The 17,129-nt window shown below is 37.0% G+C and overlaps 2 protein-coding genes and 1 long non-coding RNA gene across 10 annotated transcripts in view; 2 read left to right on the top strand and 1 right to left on the bottom strand.

Annotated features, from left to right (window-relative positions):
- The window catches only part of LOC117928910, a 42,006-nt gene extending 30,293 nt beyond the window's left edge, over window positions 1-11,713 (top strand). For 3 of the 8 annotated variants that reach the window (XM_034849023.1, XM_034849016.1, XM_034849017.1), the window contains exon 7: window positions 2,597-3,051. Coding sequence is in view for 4 of the 8 variants with exons in the window: in XM_034849016.1 (XP_034704907.1) it covers window positions 2,597-2,604 (8 nt within the window). In the remaining 4 variants the exon portion in view is untranslated. Of the gene's footprint in view, window positions 1-2,596; window positions 3,052-8,015 lie in introns of those variants that run through there. The other 5 variants (XM_034849020.1, XM_034849018.1, XM_034849021.1 and 2 more) reach the window with 3 other exon arrangements.
- A 317-nt stretch (window positions 11,714-12,030) lies between these two features.
- Window positions 12,031-15,384, bottom strand: LOC117928911 (calcium and calcium/calmodulin-dependent serine/threonine-protein kinase-like). Its single transcript, XM_034849027.1, has 7 exons — window positions 14,644-15,384; window positions 14,392-14,446; window positions 14,184-14,294; window positions 13,787-14,019; window positions 13,382-13,589; window positions 12,565-12,624; window positions 12,031-12,465 (listed from the first exon to the last, which is right to left on the bottom strand). The coding sequence occupies exons 1-7, from the start codon at window positions 15,360-15,362 to the stop codon at window positions 12,289-12,291; spliced, it is 1,563 nt and encodes a 520-aa protein (XP_034704918.1). The 5' UTR covers window positions 15,363-15,384; the 3' UTR covers window positions 12,031-12,288.
- LOC117928912 lies at window positions 14,973-16,584 on the top strand. The gene is made up of 2 exons (XR_004653673.1): window positions 14,973-15,059; window positions 15,149-16,584. It is a non-coding gene; the product is annotated as an uncharacterized LOC117928912 (long non-coding RNA).
- The last annotated feature ends 545 nt before the right edge of the window (window positions 16,585-17,129 follow it).

Below are 17,129 nucleotides of genomic sequence, written 5' to 3' on the forward strand. Positions count from 1 at the left end.
TATTTCTTTTTCACTATATAAAAGAACTTATGATACACGATATAATATGATACACAATACAGAAAAATAGAAAAATGATACACAATTCATTTTACGAGTTAACAACTATGTTTACAGTATCTTAAAGGTATCTCAAGGATGGAAGTTCTCTTCAAAAAGGGTACGGATTTGTTCCTTGAAGTCTACACAGATGTTGACTAAGTTGGATCAATGGTAAACAGGAGATCAACATTAGGTTACTTTACCTTTCTTCGAGGAAACTTAGTGACTTAGAGGAGTAAAAAACAATCGGTTGTTACAAAGTCTAGTGCGAAGGCGGAGTTTAGAGCTATGACACAAGAAATTTGTGTTTTATTATGGCTTAAAATTATTCTTGAGGGCCTACGAATTAAATGGGAAGGACCAATGAGGTTGTATTGGCATAACAAATCAGCCATAAACATTGCTCATAATCCGGTAGAACATGACTAGACAAATCATGCTGAGGTTGACAGACACTTCATAAAGAAAAAGTTGGAAAATGGGTTGATTTGCACTCCGTTTGTGTCATCAGATAGACAACTTGCAAATGTTTTGACCAAGGGTTTGGCGAGCATAACATTTCAAGCGATTATAGGTAAGTTGGGAATGGATAAATATCTATTCGCTAGCTTAAGGGGGACTGTTAGAAATCTAAATTTTCCTATTTGGGGTTTCTTGTATATACTTATGTAATTGTGTGTATAACTGTAAATTAGATTAGGAAGAATAATCTTTGATTTATAAGAATTGTCCTGATTTATAGGGATTATTAGTTTATTTATTTCCTTTAATTTCTTTGTAAATATAAGATATAAACAACTAGTTTAATAAGAATTTTTTACCACTTTCTCCCATAGAATCAAAGGCTTATATGAACTTTAAAGGATAAGGGAAAGGGAGAGCAGAGACTTGTGTTAAATGTATTGTGAGGAGGATAGTATTAAAATAAATGTAGAATCATTTCATACACTTCTATCATATAACAATCATACAGGGACTTATGTGTAGGTGAAATTATAATTGGAATGAGGTAGCAAACTTTTGGCACTTCTGAGAAACCAGGGTATAAAAAGAGAGGATATGAAAAAATGAAAATAAAAAAGGTCATAGGATTGATTCCTATTAAATCTTGGAAGGATTTCAGTAATGATGGTGTGGTGTGGTTAACTAAATTGTTAACTTAGATTGTAGAAAGATTAAGAAAATGATAGATGAATAGCGAAAGATCATTTTGGTGCCTACACCTAGGAACAGAGAAGATATCCAAAGCTGCATTAACTATAATGAGTTATACCTTGAAACTTTTGGTATGAGGTCATACAAAGACTGACTTGAAAACAATGTACCATGAAAGTTTAAAAAACGGTTTTAGGGTTAGTGAAATAAATATTGACAAAATAGGGGTGTGGTCTTAAGACAATTAAGTTACTTAAAATAGGTTGCTGGTGTTTCTCAAAGCAACTTTTTGGCTTTGGGGTCTTTGGTGAAAGAAGAAAAGAGGTTTAGGATTTAGAAAGTTGGGTCTTTATTTTGGAAAAAGAAATAAAAAATTTGTTTGTGGCTGGTTATCATTATTACCACCCTCAACAATGAAGAAAATTGAAGAGAAGGAAAAGTGAAAAATTGTTTGTGGCTGGTTATTATGATTACCACCCTTGACAATGAAGAAGAAGAAGAAGAAGAAGAAGATTGTATAATTCTTTGCCTAGGGTGGCTATTTATATTCTTGAAAGCTTTCTTAAAGTAAAAAAACATATGAAAACAAGACTACCAATGTAAACCAGATAGGATCTTTTCTAAATCAGAACTTTTAAGACACAATTTGATTGATTGCACCTAATAAAGACTCCTAATAATTGAATGTAGAAACTTAGATTAAATAGAAATTCTTAGAACATAGAAGGTCCAATGAAAGAGAAAATCCTCAGAAATAAAAATCTTTAGCAAAGAGAACTTTCCAAATTCCAAGCAAGATAGTCAAACTGCTATTGATCGGATCACAAACAATCCTGTCCTTAAATTTTCAAAATATCCTTGGCTGATTGAACTAAGAAAACTAATCACCAAAACATCAACATTGACACTTTCCTTTGGACAATCTTAATTTTGTGTCCCACATCCCTAATTTTTGCTGCAAAGATTTTTACTGCTAAGCAAGAAAAAGTTGTAGCAGAAGTGAGTTTGTACATAAATGCCCAAGGGCTATTCGGGAATGAGTTAACTATTAGGACAAGGAAGACTAGACCACCAAGTTAGTTATTTAGTTTTGTTTATTTAGATTATTAGATTGTATTTTTGCTAAAATAGGTGAATTATTTCATTAAATTATTGATATCTATACTATAGCTGAATGGTGGGTTGCATATAGAGCTTTAGCTCCAAATTTGCAAAGATTTGCGATGAAAGTCCTCAACCTAACATGTTGTGCATTGGGCTGTGAATGGAATTGGAGCATCTTTGAAAATGTAAGTGACCAAAATAATTACAAGTAATAGTCTAATAGAGTCTTGAATGTAACTTAAAAGTTAAAAGTTAAAACTAGAAAATATATTTATGAGCTTATAAATTTTTGTAGATTCATAGCAAGAGGAGAAATAGGTTAGATCATGAACACTTGAATGATTTGGTATAGATTAAGTATAACCGAGCCTTAAAGAGAAGATACAATGAATGTGACGCCATTAACCCGATTTCCTTGAAAGATATAGATGATAGCATCGAATGATTTATAGGAAGAATGGAAGATGGGGATTCTCATGGAGGTGAACAAGATGATTTTGTATTTGATGATGATAATTTGACATGGGGTGATGTTGCTAAAGCTATTGGGGCTGAGGAGGCCAGGTTTGATACTAGAGCTAGAGCAAGCTCAAGCATAATACCACCACCGAGGGGGATAGGTTCAAGCTTTGGAACTTTGCCTTCTCGTTCAGTAATAGATGAAGATGAAGATGAAGATGGAGAAATGGTTAATTCAACAGAGGAGGAAGATGGGGAAGGCTACAAATGTGATGATGAAAGTGATGATGATGATTTTGTTGATTTAGAGGACAAGTTATGATTGATTATTGTGGACAAATTTGTTATTCAAGCGTTTTTTTTAATGATGTTTTAGAATGATGTTTTTGAATTGTGGACAAATTTCATGTTTTGGTTTGAAAACTTTGGATTTGGATATGTATTAGTAATCATGATGCTTTGTTTTTATGTTTGGAGTTCTTTGTATTTATGTTTTTTGTTGATTAGATTAAAGTTTTGGATGATATTTGATGATTTATGTGTTGGACAAATAAATGATTATTAAATTTGAGCATATTACATAAAAATATATATGTAAAATAGGGTGCGCCTCACTTCATTGAAGCCCGCGCCTTAGGTGCGCCTTGCGCCTTAGGCTCCAAGAGTACTTTACACCTTGGTGCTCCTTGAGCCTTTTAAAACTATGGAAAGAAGAACATCTAGTTGATAACTTAACATGATTTTGCATGACAAAGAGCATGTGATGGAATAGAAATTTGTATGAGAATAGCTAGAGAAAGACGAGTGATTCCCAATCATTGTGGGCTTGCATCAGGGCTGTCATTGAGTTTTTACCTCTTCGTATTGGTTATGAATGAACTTTAATTTGCCTTTTCTGATAAGAAACAAAAGAAGTATCACAGATAGAGAAAAAAACATGTACTATGAAGGATGGGGGATCCCATTATATCAATAGATATCACACCTAAAAGACAATGTAAGGAAAAAAAAAAAAAAATAACAATAAGGAGCCAAAAGAAACCCCAATACATAAAACCCAAAAAGATAAGGGGAGAATGATCCTTTCTTGGAAAGGCAATCAACTTCTTGATTTGCCCCTATAGAACCCCAGGATCATGAGGCGCCATAGAAAGATCTGCTACCCTTCAGATCCAATAAGTGGATCTCCAAAGCCATCTTCTGCCTAGAGCAAGCCACAAGATAACTAATGTTGATTCAGCTCATACCAACAAATTAAAGAAACCTAAGTCAGTGGCATTTCTTAGACCCTTCAGTAAAGCTATGATCTCTGCCTCAATGGGAAAATTTAGCCAATAGGCTTTAGGAAGGTCTGAGAACTGTCCCCTTCCTGTCTTTAAAAGGATCAATAATTTTGATTAGATGAGTAGGTAAATCTTCAATCCAACAACATAATGCTGAATCCATGGGAAAGCTCTATTCCACAATGATCTCCCTCTAAGGCTCCTTCCAAACCCCTAAAAGGAGATCACTGAAAAGATCTCAATACCACTTGGGGCAACCCACTCAACCTTATCCAATCTACAAAGTAAAGGGGCAAAAAAGAAGAAGATGATCAATAGTCTCAACAATCCTCAAACACATAAAACAGCAGTTTGGATTGAGAGTTTTATATGGCCTTTTTAGCTGGGGCATGTCATTTCATTGGAGAGTCCTAGGGGCTTGACCATGGAAAGTTCCTGGGTTATCAAAAGAAAAAGAAAAAAAACACTAACCAAGCAAAAGCTTTGAATTTTTGTTGTTCTTTGATTTCCAAATGAATTTGACTTGAGGGAACAAACTCAGTGAAATAGCTTAAGATAGAGGAGGAGAAAAGACCATCGGGCTCCAATTCTGATCACTTCTTTAGAATAGATTCATCAATCGAAACATTCTGCAGGAACATGAAAAGGGAGAAAAGAACCAATTTCTGGGTTCCTCAAATTTGTCCAAAAATCGAGGTTCTAGGAAGGAAAATAATAAGGGATGGAGAAGAATCGATTTAGGGGCTTCTCTCATTATTGAGTGAGGTACAAGTGAGGAGAAATCTGTCAGTCTCTTGACCAAAAGTCTTATAAGAAATGAACAATGAAGAAATGCGATACACAAAAACATGGTAAACCTGGGCTGTAACTTTCCATGGACTTATTGGGCATACTTAAGAAGATGTCCCATGATGCCTGCCGTTTGCTAATGAAACTGTTTCATTTTAATAAAACGGACTTGGGGTTACTTCTCAAGAGAACTATGGATAGACTTTAGATTCTAAAGGTGCTAGATTAATTGGGGCTAAGATGTAACCTTTGATAAAACTAGGGTAAGAGATAAGGGAATACAATAAACATCAATGCTTATGTGAGTCCTGTAAGTGATTGGTCTGGTTACCCCAGTGTAATGGTTCATAAGAAAGTACAATTCTAGAGGATGAGGCCTATATAATTAAATGAGGCTAGTCAAAGTGGCATTTATGATGTCAAATGCATGTCAACTTACAAGAGAAAAAAAAATGTACTATGACTTTTTGGTTAGCCATTTTCCATGATCTAGAATGTAGGCAGTCGGACAAAAATCAGTGTAACTGGAAGAAGATTGTTGAGATGTATGAATTTTGGAGTTAGCTAAATGGGTTGCTTATGTGGAACAAATGCTAATGAATGCACCAATAAGAAGTGATTATTTGATTTAAGAAAAGAGTTAGAAAGATGAGAGGAAGGCAAAGAACAAACCATGATGGTTAGTAAAGATGTGGAAACCTTTGATTTGATAAAGGATGTTTCCCTAGATAGAGTTCACTGGTAAACTGTAGGCAACCCTAAATAATTGGGATATAGGATTTTGCTGTTGTTTTACTGTACATATGATATGTCAAATTTTCTCTTCTTGAATGATTTGACCTTAACTCTTTACCTTTGTCCTTTTGAAGATATTTGAAAAATATTTGGTGGAAGCATCTTCACACCATGCTCCAAAATCATGAGAGTAACGTAGGAGAAGGATGAGCTCTCAGTTTGGATGATTGTGAGCAGTAAAGGCACATAATGTAGCCTGATCTGTTTGAACAGGCTTCTTTTGTTGCAATAAGTCATTTCCTAATAGACAGCTAGTTTTAGTTGCTTGTCTAAAGAAAATTGATTTGAAATTCATCACATTGCTTTTATGTTTTGCATTGACCTTAAGTAGATATTTCTTAAAATATAGGGTGCACTTATACATGCTTGTAAAAGTGTTGGGAAGGCAAGTGAACACTGAAAATTGTTGGTGGATCACAAAATTTGGAATGCCTTTGTGATCCTGGTTGGACCTGGAGTCTGGCTTTGGTTGGTGCAGGTTGGACCTTGGATGAAACTGGGTATGACCGTATGACGGATTTATTGGGTTCCAAATCGATCATATAAATTGGATTTGATTTAAATGGGAACTTTGGTGAAAAGATTCCTCTTAAGGTATATAATTTTTGTTTCTCTATTTAGATGGTTTAATTTCTAGATGTGGAGTTGTGCTTTTGTCTGGATATAACTGTTCTATAGATAGGGCTGTGGAATCTGTGGATAATTATGAGTTTTTTTTTATCTAATCTGTGAGTTAGATGATTATGAGTATTTTTTATCTTATCTGTTAGTTTTTTATTTGTTAGGCGTTCAAAATAAATAAGGTCATCTGCAGTTAGGATTTTTTATTCTGTTGTTTTGGATTAGTCTTTGGAGTTATTTGTATCCTTGGTTTTAGGAGAAGTCCTTGCTGATCAGTTAGAGCAAGGGCCTATTTATTTCCGTTGTTTTTCCACAAGTTTAATTCAATAAAGTCTATGCATTAAAGACTTTATGGGTATCAGAGCAGAAAATCTTATGAATCCCAGGAATGGCAAAGATGGCCATGACCTATAGTAGTGACAGAAATGACGCACGAAGAGATGGCTCATTGGTTGTTTCGTCCAACCAGTTTTAGGCAAAAATGCAGGCAACATCAATATTTTAGGTCAACGATAGTGCCTCCCTGCAAATTACAACACACAAATTAAATGAGAAAAATTATCTTCAATGGTCCCAATTTGTCAAATTGGTGATTTGCGGTAGAGGAAAGTTAGGCTTCGTCACCGGAGAAATGAGTGCACCAAACAAAACAGATCCAACTTATTCGTCATGGGTAGCAGATAACTCAATTGTAATGGCGTGGCTGATAAATTTGATGGAGCTGAAGATTGGTCAGATTTTCATGTTTACTCAGATATGGACAATGCAACACAGATTTTTGATTTAAAAACAAGAATAAAAGAGATGAAGCAGGGAATGATGTGTTACTCACTATAACATTGAATTACAAAATATTTGGCAAGAGTTAGATTTATTTTATGAATCTGATTTGGGATGTGAAGATTGCTGCCTGAAACAGAAGTGAATGATCAAGAAAAAGTGTCTTTGAGTTCCTTGCAGGCCCTATAAGGAACTTGATGAAGTTCGTGGATGGATGCTAAGCAGATCACCATTCCCGTCAATTGATTTGCTGAGGTCAGAAGAGAGGAGGATCGAAAATGAGTCATGCTTGGAGATAAAAACAACAATTGATGGCTCTGCCCTTGTCTCATGCGGCGTACCAATGAACAAAAGCAATGGAGAACAACGAAAATGCCCGTGGTGTGACCATTGCTGCCATATTGGGCATACCCATGACACTTGCTGGAAAATTCATGAAAATCAAACAAGCTGGACACCAAGGAGACAATTGGAAGACAGAGGACTCCAGGCTTAGACCTCAACCAATGATTCGAATATTAATTTTAGCAAATTAGAAGGATCTGAAAATGCTATCATCTGTCTTAACAAGGAACAAATTGAGCAATTGTACAAACTTCTCAATCACTCCTCATTAACTAGAATGAATGGGGATTCTAATATAGGATCTTGTTTGTTAGCTTAGAAACGTAACTTTCTTACTGCTCTTAATGCTACAAGTCAGAAAGGAATGGTGTGGATTGTTGATTCCGGAGCATTAGATCATATGACAGAAACTACTAAAGTGTTTTCATCCTGTATACCATGTAACAGTGGTTGGAAAATTAAAATAGTAGATGGTTCATTATCCCTAGTGGCAGGAAAGGGGACTGTTCTTTTTCAGATTCATTAGAACTGAATTCTGTGCTTTATGTACCAAGTTTATCTTGCAACTTGTTGTCAGTAAGAAAGCTAACCAAGGACTTGAATTGCACTGCGAAGTTCACCCCTTATTGTTGTGAATTTCAGGATCTATCTTCAGGGAGGATGATTGGGAAAGCTTGGGAATGTGACAGACTCTATGACTCTGAGCATTTAGCAGTGGAGAATGGACAAGCTCACGTTGCAAGTAGTGAGTTAGGTTCTTTTTCTAGTAATGATGAAATAATGTCATGGCACTTTAGGTTAGGCCACCCCAATTTCTTGTGCTTAAAATATTTGTTTTTAGCCTTAGTTGGTAATAAAAATGCTTCTGATTTACAATGCGAAATATGCCAAATTGAAAAAAGCCATAAAAATACCTACCCTACCCACCATGATCGTATAAAGCATCACAACCTTTTTCCTTGATACATAGCAACATTTGGGGTCCCTCACGAATTCCAAACTTAACCAATACTAAGTACTTTGTATCTTTTATAGATGATCACACACAAGTGTGTTGGGTCAACTTGTTAAAAGAAAAATCGGAAACAACCCAAACTTTTAAATAGTTTCATTCTGTGATCCAAAATCAATTTCAAACTGACATTCGGATCCTCAGAATAGATAATGGAACAGAGTATTATAATTCCATCCTTAGACCTTACCTAAAAGACCATGGAATCATACACCAAAGCTCATGTGTCGGCACCCCCCCAACAGAACGGCATTGCCAAAAGAAAAAACCGTCTCTTAGAAGTAGCCCAGTCCCTCATGTTTACAACCCACATGCAAAAACTGTTTTTGTGGCGAAGCTATCTTAACTGCAGCCTTCCTAATCAACCAAATGCCCTCTAGGATACTCAACATGAAAACACCCTTAGACACACTGCCTCAATCCTACCCAAACTCTCGGCTTCATCAAACCTTACCTTTAAAAATTTTTGGTTGTATCTCATTTATTCACTACACCGCTCCTGGTAGATCTAAGCTTGAGCTTCATGCCATTAAATGTGTTTTCCTGGGTTATCCATTAAACGTGGGTATGAGTGTTTTGATCCTATTTTGAGTAAGCTTTTTATCACCATGGATGTCACATTTTTTGAAAAAAAAAAAATCGTACTTTCCCATCACCACTCTTCAGGGGGAGAATATAAGTGAAGATTGCTTCCGGGAAACATCATCACCTCAATTGCCAAATAGCCCACCAGCTGGGCAACTGCCACTATTACTACTTGAATCACCCACCACAACCGAATCTAGAGTGCCATTAATGCTTGAAAATTCTGTTATAGGGGAAGATACTAATTCACTACCTGCAGAACCACCAAAACAACAGCTCCATGTCTATTCTCGGCTGTAGCCTTCGCAACAAATAGAGCTCAACACATCACAAGCTAACCAAAGGTCTGAACCGGAGATAGAACCAGAATATGACAAACAACAGTCCAGTTGATGTTCAAGGCGAAACTTGTGAGGACAAGGGTGACAACTTAGACAAGCCAATAGCGCTTCAAAAAGGAGTACGATTGTGTACCAAAAACCCAATCTCAAACTTTGTCTCATACCGCAGGTTGTCATCCTCCTTTCAAGCATTTGTTACCCATCTTTCCTTTGAAGAAATAGTACTGAGGAATATACATGAAGCCTTGAAAAACCCAAAATGGAGGGAAGCTGTTATATAGGAAATGAAAGCCTTGAAAAAGAATGATACATGAAAAATCGTTGATTTACTAGGTGGTAAACGTCCAGTGGGCTCCAAATGGGTATTTATGGTGAAGTACAACCCGGATGGGAAGGTTGAAAGATACAAGGCTAGGCTTGTAGCGAAAGGATTCACCCAAACTTTCGGAATTGATTATTTTGAAACATTTGCTCCAGTAGCAAACCTAAATTTAGTAAGGATCCTTCTTTCTTTGGCAGCTAACTCTGATTGGCCACTTTATCAACTTGATATCAAGAACGCCTTCTTGAATGGAGAGCTTGTTTAGGAAGTGCATATGGAACTTCCACCTGGATTCTTTGATGACCAAGGTAACAAAAAAGTGTGTAAGTTAAACAAATCTCTTTATGGTCTAAAGCAGTCTCTGAGGGCTTGGTTCGGAAGGTTCTACCAAGTGCTAAGAAGACATGGATATAGTCAAGGACATGTTGATCACATTATGTTCTACAAGCATTTGACTAATGGAAAATTTGCTATACTAATCATGTATGTAGATAATATTATACTTATAGGGGATGACATAGGCGAAATGGAGAAGTTGAAGAGAGTTTGGTTAGTGAGTTTGAAGTTAAAGACCTCGGCTTCTTGAGGTATTTCTTAGGCATGGACGTGGCGAGAACCACACAGGGAATCGTTGTATGTCAACGAAAATACACGCTAGATCTTCTTGAAGAAATTGGGGATTTTTTATTCTGTTGTTTTAGATTAGTCTTTAGAGTTATTTGTATCCCTAGTTTTTAGGAGAAGTCCTTGCTGATCAGTTAGAGCAAGGGCCTATTTATTTCCGTTGTTTTTCCACAAGTTTAATTCAATAAAGTCTATGCATTAAAGGCTTTAGAATCTGTTGACCATCTGTTCTCTTTCATCAGCCTTGCTCATTAAGCTTGTAATCCTTCTGAGAATAACTTAGGTCCTCATCATCCTTGGCACACTGGTCTTATAAGTGGTTGCATGCTTTTGGATGGTAACCAATGGGTTTCACTAAAGTGACTATACCAATTTTGTATTCTGTTGGAGACATGGGTAGGAAGGATCTTATCACAATGCTTTTGGATGCTAACCGAGGAGTTTCTCCAAAGTCAATACACCAGTTTTGTATTCTGTTGGAGATGTGGAAATGAAAGATCTTATCAAGATTTTATGATTCATCCAGTTCAAGGGAAGAATGAGGGAAAAGAAAAATATAAAAATTGACTTAAACATGGAGTTCTTTCTCAAAATATTTTTGGCTATTTTTATTTTACTTTTTCCTGTTTGTCTTGAACTGTGGTCAGAGCCTCAGGAGAAAAGCTATCATACTCTGAATTGTTTATATAATTAAGGATTTAGTTGCTGATATCTTTCCAGGTTTTAGGATTTCTGGTTAGGTAGATGCAGTTGAAAAATTTGTGGCTGCTTACTCATTGTACTAAGTTCACTGTTCTTGCTGGTTGCCAAGATGTCTCCCTCATTGTCCAAAGCTGTTTCTCACATTATTGCAGAAGCAAGCTCCACATCTCTGGCGGATGCTTCGATGGGTGGCTTCAGTAGACTTTGATGAGTGGCTCCAGTAGACCTTGGAATCTTGTACCCTATGTTCTTATTTGATGGTTCAACTTCAACAAATTTGGATATTCATCATTCTTTCAAGAAAATTTGAGGGCTATTTTTATTTATTTATTTATTTTTGGTTGGCTTTGCTTTCTTTATATATGTGTGTGTGTGGGTCTGTCTGGAGAGCAAAATATTTCATTTCAATCTTTTGCCGTTTAGGGCTAATTTTTCTGTGGTTAAGTTAGGACTAATTTTGATATGGTTAAGTTGCCTTAAGATCAATGCGGCCAAAGATCATGAAGCCCAGAGTGTACATACACAAATCTTTATGAAACACTTCTCTTTCTTAGTGCTTTCTTTGGACATGAGCCTAACCTTGGTGGAACACAAACAATGTAATATTGAGCCTGTGATCCTGTGTTGAGAGAGAACTTGTTTTCTCTTTGACTTTGTGAGATTCATGTATTTCATATGTTCTATCATGATGATTTGTGTTGCCTCTTATACTTTGCAACATTGATAAATTAAAAAATGTTCAAATATTTGTGTTTCTACATATTTCAGTTTCATTTTTCCTGGAAAATGCCACCTTGCTTTGTGGTAATGATGGTTGGAGCTGGATTCCAAACCTGCCTTTGCTTGCTAACCTGTAACTCCTATGGTAAAAAGAGAATAAAAGTTCATCAGTCTTCGGGTATTTGGTGTATGTGGTAATTGGAGGTATTGAGATATATTTTCTATGTTCATCTAAAAATATGTTGGAATGGTTGTTTTCTTGGTTACTTTTTGTTGTTTTTTAGGGGAGCAGGGTGGTTGGCCATAGATTTCAATGATATGAAAGGAAAAAAAAAAGCCCTGCAGTACAGCTTTAAGGAAAAAGTATGTTTATATGTTGGTTACATGAATGATTGAAGTCCCAGTTCCATTGTTTTGTCATTCAATATACCATTGAACCACAAAGTGCCTATCTGTAGAAAATACCAATGCCATTTGCCGTAGTTATGTCCCACCTTGTTTTATCACCAATTTTTTGTTTCTATAACATTAATATGCAAAGAAATTTTGTAAAAGGCCAAGAAATGATTAGATTGGAGCTGAAAAAGGCAAACATGGGAAGTGGGAAAACTATAGTGGGCGGAGAGAGGAGAGGACTACATCTTGGAGGGAGCTATCTCTCTGCATGGCTGTTTTGAACTCTTCAAAGGTTACTTTTCCATCGCTGTTGGCATCCATCAGGTCAAATATCTCATCTAATTTTCCTGGTTCTGTGATATCTGCTGGAAGACAGTCATCTGGCAAAGCCTGTATGATTAAATCATTCATTCATTAGGCAAAAACAGTACTGGCCATTGGAAAACCAAGCACCCAAGTTTTGACTTTTATGAAGAGGAAAAGACATACTCTAAGCATGGATGCTACTTCTTCCTTAGTAATGCATCCAGACCTGTCGGTGTCATACATCTGATAGCCAAAAACACAGAAAAAAGGAAAAAAAAAAAAAAAGAAAAAAAGAAAATTAGCACTACTTGATTGGATCTTATTTATTTACTTGATGCTAGGCCATTGCTTCATTGGGAAACACTCTTGCATTTGCTTCTTCATGCCTTTTTCTTGTGTACTTCATGTACAAGGTTCTAAGGTTTGGTTTCCATTTTTGATGCAATGATTAAGACATAACAAATAAGAGATCTCCTGCCTCTCAGGGTGTAGCTCGGTGGTAGTATCTTTTGGCAATTAAATGAAGACCCCAAGTTCTGGTTTTCCTGTTATGTAACTGGTGGGTGGATGGGCTGACCTATATCACTCATGTCGCTTAACCCAATCAATAGGAGGAGGAATCCTCACTGGCAGTGCAGTAGACTGGTTGTATATGTAACTGGTGGAGTGGTTTAGGGTAGATGGGCTGACCTATATCACTCATGTCAAGGTGGAGACAGACTGACCTATATGGCCCATATCCCCATGTCAAGGTTGGTTGTGATGGTCATTAAAAGAATGGAAACTTGCTTTTTAATTTATTACGGTTACCTGATTCTTACTGGGCACAGTTTAGAGGGCATTCCTGAATAAGGTTTCTAATGTCTAAGAGAATTTTCTTATTTGATTACTCACAAATATGCATATGTATGCATCTGCTGTGCTTGTGCCTGTGCTAGTGCTGTGTGCATGCAGAGTGATTATGAATTTGTGATAACTGAAAATAAGGGAGAGACTGCACCTGGAAGCACAAGCGTAGAGCATCATCTCCTTGTGAATTTCTGAGGCTGGAGAACCCACAGAGTATCTCTCTCATGTCAACTGTGCCATCTCGGTTGTTGTCAAATAGATCAAAGATGCGGCCTGCCAGAGGAATTAGTGATGACATGTTCATTGCTTTTAGCACCTGCTCAAATTCAGATAGAGTGGCATTGTCGCCTTTTAAGCATCTGCACTTTGCCACAAGAATTTTCTCCATTAGAATCTGAAAGGCTTGTAATCAGACAAGTTCCAGAATTAAGGTCTTAAATCAAAACGCCCTGACTTCTTCAGACTTATTATCATTGGTTTACTGAAGAAATCCATCATTTTAGTGGCATGTCCATATTTTGCAGAAGAAAAGTATTGATTAGCTTTGACTACTCACATTTCCTTAAAATGGATCCTCAGGTTCTCAAGTTCCTCCTGGGTAAGGTCATGGGACCCTACTAAAGTTTTCAGCTTCTTTGTTCTCAAGAACACCGTGCTACTCCACACACTTGCTATTGCAGCAGCACGGAATTTGCGCCGGGCATTAAAACTCTGCAGTCGTGAAACAATCTCTGCATCCATTTGATCCTGCTTGGCAGAATCTCCCATGACCCATGGATGCTGGAGGAGCTGTTTGAAGGTACAAATTAAATTAAATTTGCTGGGTTATCATTCAAAATCATTTCGAAGTTCTGTGTGTCATAATGGTATGATGTTTCTATAAGATGATATCAGTAAAAAGATAAACTTTCTTTTTCCAGATATTTTTCAAGATATTAGCGAAATAGTCTTACTTGTTGAGCTGTAGGTCTCCTCTCAGGATCAACTGTGAGGAGACTGGAAATTAATTGCTTTGCTGATGAAGAAATGTTCTTCCAGGTCTTCTCATAGAAGCTGAAGTCTCCCTGCATTCAAAGCATTCTCTTGGAATTCAGCAAAAGATGTAATCAAGTGTGAGGTATTTGCTCAAAATTTTAACAATGGAAAAGGGGCTTAACATACAGCTATTATCATTTGCTGTTTCTGCCGATTTGACTGTGCGATGAAAGGTGGATACCTGTAATAAAAATGGTAGAAATCAAAATTAGGTAATTTAGATTAGCACTTGGGCTTAAAATTAGATGACATGTTAAAAGATGTGTCATGAGAACAATCATACTATTGGCAATTGAAGATTCCAAATTTTCTTGTAATTTCTTTATCAAGTATATGCAATTAGAAAGGTTATAAGATTGAGATATATTGGTCACATACCCAGAGAGGAGAATATACAAGATCACTCCCAAAGACCACATATCACTTGCAGATGAGATTTTGCCCTGAGAAAGAACTTCTGGCGACACATAGTCTATGGAACCGAACAACCCCACAACTGGATCTGTGAATTCCTCCACAGAACTCAGCCCAAAGTCCATGATCTTCAAAGTAGCATCCTCACTTTTGTCTAAGAATAGACAATTCTCAGGCTTCAAGTCTCTATGGATAATATTGGCCTGGTGTAGCGCCTTTAGCCCTTCTGCAAGCTGCTTAACCACAGCTGCAGCGCCAGCCTCTGAGTACCTCGCCTGTGCCACGATCCGATCAAACAGCTCTCCCCCGGAACAAAGCTCAAGCACAAGGTGAACCCCGCTTGGGTCCTCATACACGTCGTGGAGGTTGATCACATTGGGGTGCGGTGAAACATGTTCTACTATTTTCCTCATAACCAAGATTTCATTTGTCAGTAATGCATCTGAAATCGACACTTGTTTCCATGTAGGGAATGCCATCGACGCCACACGTTTCTCGCTGCCACGGTTACGGGGGAGTCCTGGTAGATTCGTTTGTCCACACCTTTTCAGCGTCTTGATGGCTACAGGGTTTTCACCACTACTTGATTTCCTTGTACCCCTTCTCACAACTGAGAATCCTCCTCTCCCCAGAACGTCTGATACTTCATATTCATCTAAAAGTCTCCTTGTTTCCTGTCCCATGACAATGGATTCTCCAAGAAACCAGCAGAGATCGTCAGAGGATCAAGAATTTGCAGGGAAAGAGTGAAGGAAGAAGGCAGACTTGTTCAATGATAAGGGAGAGAAAGCTTGAAACCGAAGAATGGTATTATATTACAGGGATTGACATCAGCTTTTGTAAACAATTTCTCATTAGTTTATACCATAAAATATGAACGAAATTCAGATGCAAACGAGGGAATAAACTACGGAGGGATACAGCTGAGGTAGAAGAGACAAAGACTGAGTCAACCATCCATGTCTATCTCTGATATTCCTTCTTCCGTGAAGAAACGCATCTCTCCTTCTCAATTTATCGACTTTGAAGAGCTGTGACAACAGAAAAAATATAAACAAATCTAGGTACATGACTTCCTCCCTTTGTTTCCATGCAACTTGGTTCTTTTATCAAATGCAACGACTTTCCACACTAGTTTATACCAATACTAATTCATTACCCGTTAGTAAACATGCCCATCAATGGCCACAGTTGAGTCGATTTGAAATTATCCACAATTGCAAACCCTTTTGTAAGAGTGATGAACACGGACCCATGGTTACCCATGACTATAATATTTCACATGAGAGCAGCTACATAAATTTTTAAGATGTAAGGCATGAATTCATGATCACATGGTGCCATGACCAACAAATTCTTGTGGGGTCCTAAAAACGTACATGCAGATGAAGATTGGAGTATTATACTTGTACTGTTGATGAAAGGATCCTCCCACGGGATAGCTTAGTAAAATGAAGGCTAAAGACTGAGACCAGCACCAGCAGGAGTTGGTCACTTGCTCTCACATTCCAGATACGCTCTGATATTGGTAGGGGCGCGAGTAATGCTACTGTGAAATTTTTTAATCTGATTCTTGTGGCAGTCAAGGGGGCCATTTTATTAGAGATTCTGCTGGCCAAGCTGATGCTAGTCAGAGGGACGAACTACTACACCACTGAGGATTGCACAAGCGCCTTCTGTGGGCTTATGCAGCCAGTGGCGCTAGAACTAAATCAACCTCAGCAGCGGCAAGGTAGATCTTAGAGATCAATTGTTCGAGGTCAAGCGTAGGATGTTGAGGCACTCTTGTCATCTCAAGGTGCTGATTAATCTGGAACCTGCATTCTTCTGTGTCTTGTACCTTCTCTGGTGGCACATGTCCTAAGATGCCCTTGATTCTTGAGCAAATATACAATATTCAAAGTATTAGTCGTGTCTGATATGAGTTGACCGAGTTGTATCCACCATGGTCAGATTCAAGGCACTTCCAATACTCAAATTATGATTTAGCATAAACTCGGTATTTTCTAAGCTTGAATCAGTTGGCTTGACCAATTTCTTGAAACAACATGCTTGACTTGAACGAGTTTCAAAAACTAACTTCAAGTTAGGGCATAAAATGACCTTTTGGCTATGTTTGGTTCCCGGAAAGTACAAAGGAAAGAAAAAAAACGCTAAGGAAAATGATTTTCTCATGTTTGGTTGTCCTATGAAAAATATCAAAGAAAATCAAATATAATTAAAAGTAATTAAAAATTTATGTATTTTAAAATTATTTAATCTTTATATTGATGAGTTAAAATAAATAAAATGAGTTTGAAGTAACAAAAAAAATAATTTATTAACTTTTAATCTATTTTTTTATTTTCCTTCACTTTTTCTTTCCTTCTACTTTTCCTTTATATTTTCTTTCCCTCGCATTTTCTGGAACCAAACATAGCCTTTAGGCATTGGGACAAGGCTGTAGCTTT

Source organism: Vitis riparia, chromosome 13 (genome assembly GCF_004353265.1).
Source record: "Vitis riparia cultivar Riparia Gloire de Montpellier isolate 1030 chromosome 13, EGFV_Vit.rip_1.0, whole genome shotgun sequence".
NCBI lineage: Eukaryota > Viridiplantae > Streptophyta > Magnoliopsida > Vitales > Vitaceae > Vitis > Vitis riparia.

Coding starts and splice junctions, on each gene's coding strand:
- LOC117928911 (XM_034849027.1), bottom strand. CDS start 15,362: ATGGGACAGGAAACAAGGAGACTTTTAGATGAATATGAAGTATCAGAC. Junction 14,447..14,643: donor TTGTATATTCTCCTCTCTGG/GTATGTGACCAA, acceptor TTTTTATTACAG/GTATCCACCTTTCATCGCAC. Junction 12,466..12,564: donor AAGTAGCATCCATGCTTAGA/GTATGTCTTTTC, acceptor TTAATCATACAG/GCTTTGCCAGATGACTGTCT.